Raw genomic sequence first — 15,156 nt, 5'->3', positions numbered from 1 at the left:
ATACAGATATTCCCAGAAGTATTACTTTTGATTGGACTGCGATTGCTGGCACATTCAAGATGGCAGCACTGTCATTTAGAAGTAATCCAGACAGGGAAACTTTCAACTAAAAATAAAGGAAACATTTTGGTGCTTTGTATTTTCTGATTCAAATAACTAAAAACAAAAAAAAATCAGACACAGAAATGTCTTTCTGACTAATTTTTTCCCCAGAATAATCTGTTCTAATTGCTAATATCACTATTCTCATTTACATCTTATTTTAGCAACCTTGTTGAACCTTATCCGTTGTGAGAAATGGAGCAAAAATCAACAGCTTTGTGCTATTCAGCAATAGGGTGACCAGACAGCAAGTGTGAAAAATTGGGATGGGGGTGAGGGTTAAGAGGTGCCTATATAAGACAAAACCCCAAATATTGGGACTGTCCCTATGATATTGGGACATCTGGTCACCCTATTCAGCAAAGTACTTGTCACTTGCTCAGATACCCTGCCTAACTTTTCTACTCACCCTTTAAAAGGACCAAGACATCTGATGTGTTTTAAATGTTTGTTTTCTGTGCCTCTCCTCCTCCTCCTCCTCCTCACAGCAGAGATCTACATATTCATAGGTGTGTTAATGGCTGTGTTTGGAAGATCTCTAAGCATAAATCAGGTTTCAAAGCCTGGGCTCCAGCCCAAGTGGGAATGAGTCAGTTGACCATGCTGCGGGTTCTGGTTTTTTTGCCACGTAGATGTACCCTAAGATGCAGCCCTAGCCACAACTAACATGCAAGGCTACGTATGTACCTATCTCACCAAACACACACAAAAAAAGCCAAACCAAAGTGAACGCTGCTTCACTTCAACATCACCACTTTTTCATAAGCATACCTCCTTTTGATTGTCTCATTTTGTTCAGCAAGGGGCAGGGGAGTGTGTATAACTAGTGGAGCATGCAGGTTTTCTTCCTCCAATATTAAAAAGCAAAGGACATTGCTGCAGCCTTTACACCACATCCCTAAAATAACAATGCTCAAGAACGGCATATACTGGAGAAGGGGTGCTGTTACAAACACCTAAGCCGGATAGAAGAAATGCACACCTGTGAGAACGTCGCAGCTCCCCTTACTGTCCATTACACAAATGTACATGTCTGTCACTACAGGTAAATTCCATCTCTGACACACACACCTATGAGCAAAGCAATGAATAAGTCATTAGCTACACTTCAGGAGTACGCTTACATTGCAGTCATGGAATCGTTATGTGAAACTTGAGACCTGGTCTCTCCATTAAGCCGAGAGGTTAAGCTCCTTTCAACTTATTCTTCTGAATTCTCGGGTCTCAGTTGTACTTGGCAAGGTGTGGAAAGATCTCAAGTCATCCCCACTGGCCCTGGTGAGCACCTTCACAGGGACTGGACACAACTGTGTTCATTTGGCTCCTCTGGGCACAAGGACTGTGTGATCATAGGGCCATTCACCAGAGGAAACAGGAATGACTTTAAAGGAGCCAGTGGAAATTACCTTAGTCAGGTGAAATGCCTGTTGTATCCTGTCAAAGGGAAGCAAAGTAGCAACAGTCTCCTTGCTCTCCTGCCAAATGCTGGTGCACCTCCGTATTCATCCCTACTTTGGGTATGCCTTATAGGCACAATTGATCCTATGGACGGGTGGGAGGAAGGGAAATATTGTGGATGGGGAGGAGGCAGAGATTAGGTGACGGCCTTTTCCCTTCAGGAATATTTCAAAGCATATTGAGAGAATATTTAGCATTAAGGGATAATGGCTGGTACCTAAAGAGAAGAGGAAAATACAATCATTATAGAAAACAAATGATTATAGCATCATGTTGCTGATGCTGTGGTTGAAGTTGAGGTGGCCATTTCCTTTTAAATCCCTATTTTCAGTCATTCGGTCATTACTTCCCCTCCTTCCCCAAAACAGTTTTTGTAGGATTAAATTTCTCATGCTTGGTCTCCAGCAATTTTCAATTACTTTGTGAGCTTGAAAGAAAATGTAACCCACTTCTTAAATAATGTTGTTCCTTTTTGTTCTTGGATAACTCAAACATAATTGTGTGGGTAGTTAATTTGTTGTGTTTGAAAATAGATTTTTTTTCAAATAAACAAATGACTAATGTTTGAAAATTGTGCACAGAGCATGCTCTGTGATTGTTTCCCCCCCCCCACCAGTCCAAGAACTCTGTTCAACTTCCATTGAAGACATTGGGAGAGTTTTCGTTGGCTTCCAACAGGAATTGAACCAGGCCCTAAAAATACATAATGAAGAACAGTTTTGCCCAAGTGATCTGTAACTAAAATCTTCCCTGCTCCTTCATTCTCATTTCCCACAGTTATATACTTTTGAATGTGCAACCATTCTGTTAAAAATAAACTCATCTCCCAAGGTTAATACATTTTTATCAAAATAAATCTATATGAAATTGTTTAGTTCTACAATAAAATAGCAAACCCCAAGAGAGAGAAATTAAAAACATAGATTAGAAATTGTTGCAAATATACTGCAGTTGATTTGAGATGTGGCCATGTTTACACTTAACTTCCTGATTCCTGACAATCTGAAGCAGCTTTTATTTCCATCTCATGCAACAAGGAACTTGCCTGAAGAAGCTACATTTTTATGTTGACTTTCAGACTCAAAGTTTCTATTCTGTGAAAGAGCATTATGTGTGTTTGCCTCTTATAACTGAAATATTACCAAAAATTGCGTTAGGGAACATACTGTACCCTCTGGTTATTATAAAAATAGCTCTGATACAAAATGTATGACCGTATTGAAAAATCTTAAGTACAGTAGCCAGGTTGCACATTTATAGGTACAACTAAAACTTTACACTAGTCTTAAAATATTAATTTGACTGAAATATTTAAATTCTTATTAACAGATAAAGATAACTAAAAACCATTGTTTTCAAAACACAAGCATAGCTTTCAGTGACCTTGACAAGGGCTTGCCTATACAGCAAACATTTCCTACACATTTTACTCTGTTTTACACAGATATTTTGTCCCTGCTGTACATACAGAATATAATTGTATTCTTAGGTTAACATTCGGGTTTATGGTAATAAGTTACTTTCCATAATATTTCATCTGATCTAGAATGAGAAAACTGATAATTAGACACTGGTGTCTCTTTTGCACTATTTTTCTCTCTCATAAAATTCCCTGCAATTCAGCACTTCCACACAAGATTACAAATGTCGATGTCTGAGTATGAAAGATTTTGGTTTTGATTTAACTCAGGGCTTTTGGCATTTCTGTTTAAAGAAGGCATAGACAAGATGAATCCCCATATTAATTAATTTTCTATCATTCAGCATGTAGCCTGCAGCCATATGGCTTTGGGCTTATTAGATCCAATAAATGACCTATAAGCATTGATCCGGCAATTGCATCTGCACTGCACAGGTAGTAGACTCTTATCCCCATGGAGTCCCAGTGATGTCAATGGGGCTACAAATTGATACAAAGGTCCAACTGTAGGATAGTAGTCATGGACAGCAATTAAATGAGACTTTATAGGAGCATTGAGGTGCTGCAGGAGATGATGCATAATAGATAGCATTCTTCTCTTGAATACGAAACAAATGCCTTGGTAAGTCAGAAAAGAAAACTCTAGTGCCAAAAGAGTCTTTCAGATGATGCAAAATGGAGGTCCTGACCACTTGCCATCATTACAAGCATTCCCCCACTTTTCAATCAAGCTACCAAAATAATCTCTTCATTGGCTCAGCCACACCCCTCCTGGGGGCTGGATTTATTAACGTAACAAAATATTTCCCAAATTTAAGTTCTCAAATCTCCAGCAGGTCTGTACTCCTCATCTTTTCCCACTGGGGGAGTGTCTGCCTGGGGCGTTTTCCCTGAAGACTCACTCCCAGCAGCCATTCCCTGCCTTGGCCTCTGCTGAAGTCTCTCATTCTAATTTCACTCTGATTTTCTCCTTCCCTTGCTCCCCTCTCTGCAGCTTCCTGTTGCTCTTTATGGAGGAATCAGATTCTCTGTATCTCACTGGTTCTGGTAATTAAACCCCAAACCCCATCCCAAGAGTGGCAGGCAAGACTAATTGGATGGGGATAGCTGTCTTGAGGTCTCTGGTCCGTATAGGGCATGCCACTCTATTACACCTCCCTTTCAAGTTTGTTTATTCCTTGCCTCATTCACTGTGGACTGTCCAGCCTGCGCTTTAAGTGTGGTTGGCATCTGGACGCACCGTGGCTAATTTACTACACACCATCCTTTCTGCGCATCCAGATCTACTTTGTTAAACTAAAGCTACTGATTTCAGTAAAGTAATGAGGTCCAGACTCATACGTCCTCATCTCATTCTCCGGACACCAGGTGTAGAGGCCTTGGCTCATTCAGTGTACAGCTTTCTCAGTGAGCAAGAGATTCTTGTGAAGCCCTGCCTGAAACACTATGAACTGTTGTGCACTGAACGAGACAGGTAGAGCCAGCTCCAAGTTTTTTGCCACCCCAAGCAAAAAAAAGTCCCGTGCCCCCCGGCCCTGCCTCAACTCCGCCCCTTCCCCGCCCCATTCCAACCCCTTCCCCAAATCCCTGGTCCCGCCTCCTCCCCTGGGTGCGCCGCATTTCCCCTCCTACCCCTCCCTCCCGTCCCAGGCAAGAGATGGCGGGCTTGGGGGAGCAGGTGGCAATGGAGCAGAGGTGAGCTGGGGGGGGGAGCGGTTCCTCAGCCCCCCCGGGTTACTTCATGTGGCCCTTCCCGCACCCCCGACCGCCGCAGCTCACCTCCGCTCCGCCCACTCCCCTGAGCGCGCCGCCACTGCTCCGCTTCTCTCCCCTCCCTCCCAGGCTTGCCACAAAACAGCTGATTCACACGGCAAGCCTGGGAGGGAGGGGGCAGAAGCGGAGTGGCGTTGCGCTCGGGGGAGCAGGTGGCAGTGGAGTGGAGGTGAGCTGGGGGGAGAGAGACCGGTTCCTCTGCCCCCCCCCCGGGTTACTTCCTGCGGCACTCCCCGCACACCCCACTGCCGCAGCTCACCTCCACTCAGGGCCGGCTCCCGGCTTTTTGCACCCCAAGGTGGGGGGGGGGAAAAGGAGCTGGAGTGCCGCCCCTTGTTAATTGCCCCCCCAAGCACATGCTTGGAGTGCTGGTGCCTAGAGCCGGCCCTGGAGACAGGACTCCATACTCTCATTTATCCCATGGAATTCCATACATCCCTTCCAAGACCCAAAATTTCATGCAACTTACTTACCTAGGCAAATACAGTGGCAAGAAAACACTGGGACATTATTTTTTTTAATTATTAAAAAAATCTGTTCATGCACGAAATAATCTTTAAATACACCTCAGGCAAATCAAAACAGAATTTTACTGGAGCAACATAAGGCAAATGTCCAAGCTAAGGTGTATCTCTGTGCCAAATTCTAGTTCTACCTCAAATAGTTGAGGCTTTGTGGTTGTTTGTAAAAGGTTACATTTAAAAAAAAATGCAAAGGAGTATATTTTAAACACTTCATACTCAAAAATTAATGAGTTTTACTTGGATTTTAAAACAGAATACATATTTTGGCAGAGCCTTAGCCTTGAAAGTCTTAGCTGAAAAGGCTAAACATTTGGCAAAAATTAAAAGTACTTGAAAAAGCACTTTAAAAATGATGCACTATCTTAAGTACAGCTGTCACTATACACTTCAACTCCTGAATAATGAGGATGAAAGATACTTCAGAAATTTATAAGGTATTACTTTGCATGTTACTTAGTGTTGATACACTCTAGCATTCTAAACAGCAGCATTTGACAAATCCTAACAATTTAGGAGTCTTCTGTGCTTTTGGTTAATAATACTGCACAGTAAATAGAATTAGACTGTACTGATCACCTGAAGGTTGGAAGTAAATATCATGAAGTATGCAAGTAGAATTTAACGGACTGGGCAGCTTCTGTTAAACTTATATCTAATAGGACTAGCAGCAAAAATGTTTGTACCTAGAGAATGTTTCAAAAGTTTTGCAGAAAAGCCTCTTTAATGGGACTGTGGCTAATGTAGGCAAGTGTTTGTGTGTGCTGAGCGACAAATGGGAATTAAAAGGTAAGGATAACAACACCTTTCTATCCCCTTACAGCTTGTCATCTTAACTCAAAAATAACAAGCTCTAAAATTTGTGAGGCTGTATGTGTCACAATAGATTTGTGGTTTATTGCCAGCCTCTTGTGATTTGTACTTTAAGTGTTTTCCAAGATAAAGTGTAAAATCATTTGATATGAGAGACTTTTACCTTTAGGCAAATAGTAACCTTTTCCAAGGTCAAATGGAAAAGAACTTGACAAGTAAGTGGTGATCTCAGGTGGATCGCAATGTGAACATCTTTCCTCCCAACAATCGTTGGAGGCTACATGATGATGTATTATTTTGAACTTCACCTACGAGATCAAAGGATTCTTTGGCCATTTAGTCAGTGGCCAGAGACTGCCAAAAGAACATTAAGCTTGAATGCCACTTACCTGTTCTAGTGCTGCATAGAGTCAGAACAAGACTAAAAACTATAATGGAAGACTAAACTCCATGTCTGATAGACATTTTCTTTAGTTTCCACTAACTAATCAAAAACCAGGTAGAGTTGCAGTGGAAATTTCATGACACTGGCTGCTCAAACTAACATGCGTTAATGTTTGGACTTGGGCTTAGAACGAGGTTTTACACTTGATTGAGCTGTGCAGCACTGCAGATAATTGGTAATTATTAGAGGCAGTTTAGGAACTCAGGGTGATTGGCACAGTGAACTGGTGAGAACGTGTTGCTGCCCAAGCTGATGACGTCTGGTTACACTTGTGTGAAGATGGGTCAAAGAGAGGAACTACCTGTAACATTATTCATAGGAATATCTGAGGCCTTGGCTATTGCCCACATGACTGTTTATTATGAATAATGTACAGATGTAATTTTCGTTGATGTGGGGATGAACACTTGAGGCAGCAATCCAGCTTCTAAAGTTATCTCCAAACAGAAAATACTTGTGCAGCGCTCTTGTTAACCATACAAAATGTGAAAATAGGATGAGGCAAATTCTTCAGTAAAAACCTGATTGTGTTTCTCCCTTTCTATGTATATTAGGTACCTCAGCACTAGGAGTCTGTAAGCCATGATGGTGAAATCTTAGCATAAGGTCACCACTGCTTTGGGCCATTCCACGTTGGTAAAACCACAAAATCTGGGACCTAGTTAATCCTACTTATCCTTTGTTTAACTTTACACCCCCATCCCTAAAATACAGGCACTTCCTATTGCTGGAGCTGCATATCAGCTGGCTAAACTGATTTCTCCTCCTGATAAGCCCAGTTAATGCTGCCCATGGCCAGGAAGTCAAGAATCTTGACTAATCTTGGCTAATCCCTCTCTGCTCCCTAGCATGCCCAACTTGTGCCAAAGCAGTAGATTGCCTCCCCCTCCCCTACCCTCCCCCACGCCTCGAGTAGGCCAAACCTCAACATTGTTTTTTAAATACAGTCTGCAACAAAAGAATTTTTTAAATGCACGTTTATTTATTTGCAGGAAAATGAATGTATTGTGTCCCCAGTGAGATCAAGACTAATTTCAAGCCAACACAGAGAGCAAAACATTTACAGTTTGTCTCCAAGTGCTGTCTTTAACAGCAATTGCTCCTTGGTATTGAAACTGATATAAAAGCTTGAGAAGGCTTCATTAAAAATAAACATTTACATCTCTCAAGAAAAGTGCAGGTTTCAAACAAGTGTTTTTAATGGTATTTATTTTAGTCTGTAAATTATTCTGACACTCCTTTGTCTCACCTATGCACAATGGTAAAAATATATGGTGCATAACGACAATACTGTGATCTTCAAACTTTCACACTGTAAGTCAATGGTTCTCAAATTTTTGTATTGGTGACTCCTTTCACACAGCAAGCCTCTGAATGCGACCCCCACTTATAAATTAAAAACACATTTTAAAATATTTAACACTATTATAAATGCTGGAGGTGAAGTGGTTTTGGGGTGGAGGCTGACAGCTCTCGACCCCCCCCATGTAATAACCTCCCAACCCCCTGAGGGGTCCCAGCCCCCAGTTTGAGAACCCCTGCGTAAGTTATCCCTGTTATGTGATAAAATGTCAGAGTGTTATCTCATATTATTTTTGAGAATTCTCTTACCCATCCCTGATATGAATAAAGTACCTCTCTCTCTCTGAGTCTGAAAATAGATTTCACTAATGATATCTATTTCAGATTCACACTAAAGGCACAGGAACTAGAATTATTCATATGTGTTCCAAGAAAAAAAATCTACCTCTTTCTTCCTTGCTATGGCTCTTAGAAGCAAACACAATTACATGTCATTACAATTGGTCCAGTGAGGTACAGTTACTGAGAACGGATCATTAGCCAAACTGCAATTTAATATATATTTCTTTTTGTCATTTACTTTTCACCTGAGAGCTGTATTAGGTTTTTTGTTGGTTGGTTTGTTTGTAATGTGATCTAAAGCCCTATATGGTGTGACCTTAGGCTGTCTCCATCTTGGATTAAATGAGCAAATAGCTCCTTCTAGTGGTTGCTAATCTAGTTTGGAAAATAAATACCGAATCCTACCAAAATCTATTAACACTTTGGTAGTAATGCTGATGTTTGGGTGTCCTGTGAATATTTTTTGATGAAGAGCATGAACATTCTGCTTCATAGTTCCTAATGACTCTTCCTGTGATGAATCAGTCTTCTCTTTCCCTACTTGCTTTTAATAGGATGTTGAGTACATTCAGTTCAAATCTGAGCTGTATAACATAGTTTATTTCTGTGTTTAAAAATAAAATAAACTATAAAATTTGAATTTATGAAAATCTCACATTGAAATGTTCCAAGATTTTGATCAATTTCAGGCAACACAATGTGTGTACTACAGCAAATTGTAGACATAACTTAGATATAAATTCACATTAAACTTGATAATATTTTAAATTGTTTTAATATAGGTTTTTTTCTGTCCCCACCCAGGAAAACATATTTTCTGATAGTCTTTAATATTTAGTCACCCAAACCTGACTTCTAAACAATTTAAAAACAATCCATGGGGTAAGGTGCTATGGTACATTGTATAATCAAATTATTCAGATGGGATTAATGTGATGCTAAATAAGGTGTCTGGATGCAAATGCTGCTGGCTGAAATGATTGGCGATAAATCTGATTGTTCATCTTTGCTCAGCTCCATACCCTTTCTGCTATTACTGCCTCGCAATAGCACAATAAGACATTGAGTGTGAAAGGAAGAAATGGTGGAGACAATGATCATTTTAGCAAACCAAAACAAAGAAACACATTATATTTTATTTTGTCTCCTAAGGACTCTCCACTGAAAGCTGTGCAGATGCTGTGGGTCAATCTAATTATGGACACCTTTGCTTCTCTTGCTCTGGCCACTGAACCCCCTACAGAGTCTCTACTGCTAAGGAGACCATATGGCAGAAACAAGCCTCTTATATCACGTACCATGATGAAGAACATTCTGGGCCATGCTGTCTACCAGCTAATTCTCATTTTTACGCTTCTCTTCGTTGGTAAGATAAACAAAACATATTTTTGTTCACTTTAGGTCTCTGCTGTAGCTTGCTGTACTGATTATTCCAAAGTACCAAACATTTGCATTAAGCTTTAGTCAGGGCTCACCCGAGACATGCCCAAGGTGTTGAGCCATGCGGTGGGACCAAAACAGATAAGGGGAGATGGAACAGCCCCATTTGGAGGGTGATGGGATGTAAGGGGTCATTCTGGAACTTTTCATATCTTCTTGGTAAAAATGTGGGATTTGCTTAATCTACCTTTTTGGAATATTAAGAAAAGTGTAGGTTCAAGGCATTGGGAAAGGTTTAGGTCAGTATGGGTGTTAACCAAACTGGTCAGTCTGTTTCTAAGCTCAAATTTCAAGCCTTGTCCTCTTCACTAGGAAACTTAATATTTTATTTCTGTTGAATCTGAAATGTACAGATTCAAGTTATGCTGGTACAAAAAGCCACTTCAATTTGGGAACTGACAATATTGTTCAGTGTTCTTCCATGATAAATGCTATTGTCTGGATAATCTAGACAAACAAGCGAGTAATTAGAATCTGTTTAGACCAGACAATAGACTCCATTCTGGGATTTAACACCTGTGACTGTTGGAAGGAAAAAAATTGGCTAATTTATTATTTCAGCCCTCTAACCGTGGTCTTACACTAATTCAGGTTTTACTGATGGTGAATGCTTTTCTTCTAGAATGGGGTCTTTGGGGACATGAGATATAGGGGAGAAAAGGACCGTTTTTCATTGCAAGGAATAACCCAGGAAGAATAATAGCCACTCTTCCTCTATGTCAATTAGTGCATTTGTTCAAGAGGCTGATGATAATAATTAACACTTGGGGCTCATGTACTGTGTTCATGACAATATGTCATAAGAATGGCCATACTGGGTCAGACCAGTGGTCCGTCTAGCCCAGTATCCTGTCATCTGACAGTGGCCGATGCCAGATGCTTCAAAGGGAAAGAACAGAACAGAGCAATTGAGTGATCAATCCCCTGTCGTCCACTCCCAGCATCTGTCAGTTAGAGACTTATGGACACCCAGAGCATGGGGTTGTATCTCTGACTTTCCTGGCTAATAGCCATTGAGGGACCTATCCTCCATGAACTTGTCTAATATTTTAACTGATGTTGATGGCCTGAAATCTATGTCTTTGTAATACATAATTTGTAATTACAGGCTATGTAATACACTCCCTAGTAAGTTGTTATGAATGTACATTCATATATGTACAAGCCTTAGGAGGGCCAGGCTCCTCCCTGCAGCTATGAGCCTATTTTGGATGCTAGGGGGGCTGACAAGCCTGTTAAAGCAAAGGAGCGGCCTACAATGAGCCTGATAAGTTTCTGAGGTTGGGGTGAGAAGGGGAGATGTCCCCCAACTAGTACCTAATGTTTGCAGGAGGATTCTGATGGCCCCTAGAAAGCCTAATAAGCGTGTCAGCCTATGACTATCTAAACTATGCACATGAGCCTTCATAATAGGTACATCTGAAAGTCAAACATCCTGTATGCTTTATGGGAGTTATAGGTGGCCCTCCAGTGAGCCTCCCAAGGCTGAGAGAAGGACCCCTCTTGAAGGCCTGCAGGAGAGAAGAACCTTTGCCCCCCACACATAGTGAGCCTCAGGAGGCTCTCCAGTCCCCTTCACATTTCTGAGGAGGCGTACAGCCCACCCCATTTCCTGAGAGCCTTAGGAAATGCAGCAGTAGGCTCCCTTGGGAGCTTCAGGAGGCTCAGCTGTATCCTACATGGTAAAAAGAAAATGTGCTTCTTTCCTTTCCAATAAGCTTCCTAGCAATCAGATTAACAATTTGGTAAAGATAAGGTAAAGGGCTAGATACTTTTTTTTAGTGAAATCTTAGGAATCATTTGATATGCTATACTAAGTTTCCCAGGGCCAGTAATCTACAGTTCCAGATTCATAAGCTAACTGTTTAAACTGGACTCTGATCAACGATCTTCTGTACAAGAGTTCAGCAAATCAAATTCCTTCTCTCTCTCCTCCTCCTTTCCCTTTGCTGCTATAAGTTGGCAATAAATATGTTACACGTGTGTTTGAACACGGATTGCCTCTATTTTTAGAGTGTCATAAATCTAGAAGCCATTGTCCTGTTCAGTTAAACTGCTGCACAGAAAAATTTTATCTTGGTCCCAGGCCTGACCTACCAAATTTTAAAGCTGGTATGTTTCTAGTGGCCTTGGGAGAAGAGTGGGCAATGGAAACTTAGATGCAACCTTATCTACTTCTATTCCATGGTAGCAGCAGGTCCTGTTTTTGGAATGAAGTAATGCAGTGAAATGGAATTTTTGAAGATTTAATTATGGATAATCCTGTCAAGGAAAAAATTCAATCAGATTTAAGCATAAATCCATTTGCCTTTCATAATGGTCTTCATTATTTGGTTTGAAGTCTTTGGTAATGATTATACATATCCATGTAATCTGTGTTTAAAAGTCTCAGCTCTATCTTCAGCATCACACCCGTAGTAAAGTTATAATGCTACATTTATGTTATCACAACTTTTTTAAGTCAAAAGACTATAGGCCAAAGTCTTCCTTTGGATGCATGCACACAGTTCCCATTGATTTTCACTGGAGCTGCTCAAACATCAAAGGCAAAGTTCAGTTCTCTCATGACTCTACTGATAGAATATGACCTTACTGCAGTTCTCTCAGATCTATAACTGTTTGTGAGGTGGAAGCCTCTCATTCAAACAGTAACACCACTGAGAGCCTGGAAAAATATTGTCCAATGAATGATGTTTGGTATAAACAAATGTTTGTTAAAGTTTGCTGCAGAGCAAAATTCCCCCTTTACATTTATTTTATCTCTATTCTTTACTCATACAGATTAATGTTCTGCCCTTATTCTAAGGGTCTCTTTTTATATATAGATATACATGTGTTAAGAATTGTGACATGTATACATATAGTGAATAAGTAAAGTGGCCCTGTGTGTAGATGTATTTCCAAGTGTTATGTAACCTCTACAATTACTGTTCATGCTGTACAAAATGTTGCTTTTTTAATATTGACAATCAATTTTCAGTTATCTAAATAATAGTATGATCTCCTATTAGGTGCTTACAAAGTAGATTAACAGACAAATGGACAAAAACAAATCATTTTAAAATCGGGTGGTGGTAGCTGCTGTTCTTTTTAGTTAATATCCTTGAATACTTGTCAAGAATAATTAGAAAGTAATATGCAGAGACTGTTGAAGGATGGTTGCTGCTAATTGTTTTAGAAATGGCAAATGCAGTGTCAACAAGTCTCCAGCTCTGAGTAAATGAGATAAAAGAAATGACTCATTAGAGTCGTTCCTACCTGGTGGGAGAAAAAACCCTACCAAAAATCATTTGAGCTGGTACATTGAGTCACTGGATAATAGTCAACATTATGAAGCTTCACAGTGGGAATTCTGTATTTCTTTGCTCACTGAGTTGGGAACTATGCCTGCCTATGTAGTAATTGTGGAAGCAATGCTGCTAAAAAATAACAAAAACAAAACAACACAAGACCGAGGAGGCAGCCCATGAGCGGGAATGGCAATATAACATAAAGTCGAGGCTGAATTTTTGATAGCAGAAACAAACTTTTTTATTCTTTTTTGCATTAAGGTGAAAAAATGTTTAAGATTGACAGTGGTCGGAATGCACCACTCCACTCTCCTCCTTCTGAGCACTACACCATTATCTTCAATACCTTCGTCATGATGCAGCTATTCAATGAAATCAACGCACGCAAAATCCACGGCGAGAGGAATGTTTTTGATGGCATTTTTAGAAACCCTATATTTTGCACTATTGTACTGGGTACATTTGCTGTACAGGTAATCATTCATGCAAGAAATAGCAACTATTCATCAGAAATGTACAATTTTTCTGTCTTTGTTCTTTGGAAAATCAAATGCTTTTGTGGCCATGGTTGTCTCTTATCAATCCAAACGCTCATTCATCCTGTATCAGACCTATTCTGCTTTAATCAAAATAACTGCTTCTATCAGTAATGATAATTTAGAACACTTAATATTTACAAACCTAGTAAAAGCACGCTAAACAGAGTATAGTATGTTACTTTTTCACAAGAGCACTTATGGTTAAGATTTATAAGAAGTATGGTTAATTACAATGAGTAACTGATTTGTTGAAACAAGAAGTCTCATTATTTTCCATGGAGATTATTAATAGCATTATCATTAACCAATGGTAGCAAATAACTTTTTACACTTATTTACTACTATTGTCCATAGTAGGGATGAACAAGTTGGTTTGTTGTTAATGGGTGCAAGCATTGACCCATTTCCTTCATGTCAGCTGGGATCCAGAGGTCCATCAGATATCCCTAGAGCAGGGGTCGGCAACCTACAGCATGCGTGCCAAACATGGCACGCGAGCCGATTTTACGTGGCACACAGCTCCCTGCCACGGTCCCGGCCCCCAGCCCCACTCGGCCCCCCCGCCCACTGCTCTCCCCTGCGGGGGCAGGAGGCAGAAGCTTGGTTCTGCGGCAGCCAAGCTTCCCCCCTTCCCCGTTCCTTCCCCCAGTGTGGTGCTTTCCTGCCCCTCCTCCTCTCCGTCCCTGCGCCAATCAGCTGATGGCCCTAGCGAGGGGGAGGGGGAAGAGTGGCAGCGTGCACACAGCTCTGTAGAGGACGCAAAGAGAGGTAGGGATGGAGCCTGGGGGAAGAGGGTGGAACAGGGCATATCCCTTCCAGCCCCCTGCTGTGAGCCGCTCAGGGCAGGGGGCTGGGAGCACCCCCACGAGCCGAGCACCCCAGCCTTCTGCCCTGAACCCCCACCCCACCCCAACACACACCCATCCCTCTGCCCTGAACCCCTCACACACTCAGCCTTCTGCCCTGAACCCCCCATTCCCTCAGCCTTCTGCCCTGAACCCCCCACACCCCAACACTCACCCAACCTTCTGCCCTGCACCCCCCACAGCCGCCAGCCCTCTGCCCTGATCTCTGAACCCCCCCCCCACACACATACACCCCATCCCTTTGCCCTGACCCCTGAAACACCCCGCCCCCCCAGGTCTGGGGTCCCGCCACAGGCCCTGATCAGACCTCTGCAGGCCTAGGTGAACAGAAACCCAGGCTGGCAGCGAGCTGAGCAGGCTCGTGGCGTAAGATCAGCATTTTAATTTAATTTTAAATGACGCTTCTTAAACATTTTGAAAACCTTGTTTACTTTACATACAATAGTTTAGTTATATAATATAGACTTATAGAAAGAGACCTTCTAAAAATGTTAAAATGTATTACCGGCACACGAAACCTTAAATTAGAGTGAATAAATGAAGACTCGGCACACCACTTCTGAAAGGTTGCCGACCCCTGCCCTAGAGTATTCTTCACTAATAGCCAAATCTATTTCATGCTGGGCTATCACTGCAGAAAACTTCTCTTTCCCCTGGTGTCATTCTTTTAGTCCCACATCAGCCATTCCGCTGTACAGTCCTAGGCCAAACATCACCTGGTAAGCCCTTTGTGGGGAATGCTGCAGCTACACAAAGTCACTAAGGGCCTGCTATTTAAAGATATTTAGGCACCTAAATATCTGGACAAATTGGAGAAATGGTCTGAGTTAAACAGGATGAAGTTT

The 15,156-nt window shown here is 41.4% G+C and overlaps 1 protein-coding gene across 6 annotated transcripts in view; it reads left to right on the top strand.

Moving 5' to 3' along the window:
- The window catches only part of ATP2B2 (ATPase plasma membrane Ca2+ transporting 2), a 347,317-nt gene that overhangs the window by 300,544 nt on the left and 31,617 nt on the right, over nucleotides 1-15,156 (top strand). For all 6 annotated transcript variants that reach the window (XM_024193613.2, XM_024193612.2, XM_024193610.2 and 3 more), the window contains 2 exons: nucleotides 9,329-9,542; nucleotides 13,168-13,379. In XM_024193613.2, coding sequence (XP_024049381.2) covers nucleotides 9,329-9,542; nucleotides 13,168-13,379 — 426 coding nt within the window. The remainder of the gene's footprint in view (nucleotides 1-9,328; nucleotides 9,543-13,167; nucleotides 13,380-15,156) is intronic.

Source organism: Terrapene carolina, unplaced genomic scaffold (assembly GCF_002925995.2).
Source record: "Terrapene carolina triunguis isolate 2854851 unplaced genomic scaffold, T_m_triunguis-2.0 Scaffold232, whole genome shotgun sequence".
NCBI classification, from domain to species: Eukaryota; Metazoa; Chordata; order Testudines; family Emydidae; genus Terrapene; species Terrapene triunguis.
The sequence above is the reverse complement of the archived record's forward strand: the minus strand, read 5'-3'. Positions and strand labels throughout refer to the sequence as shown.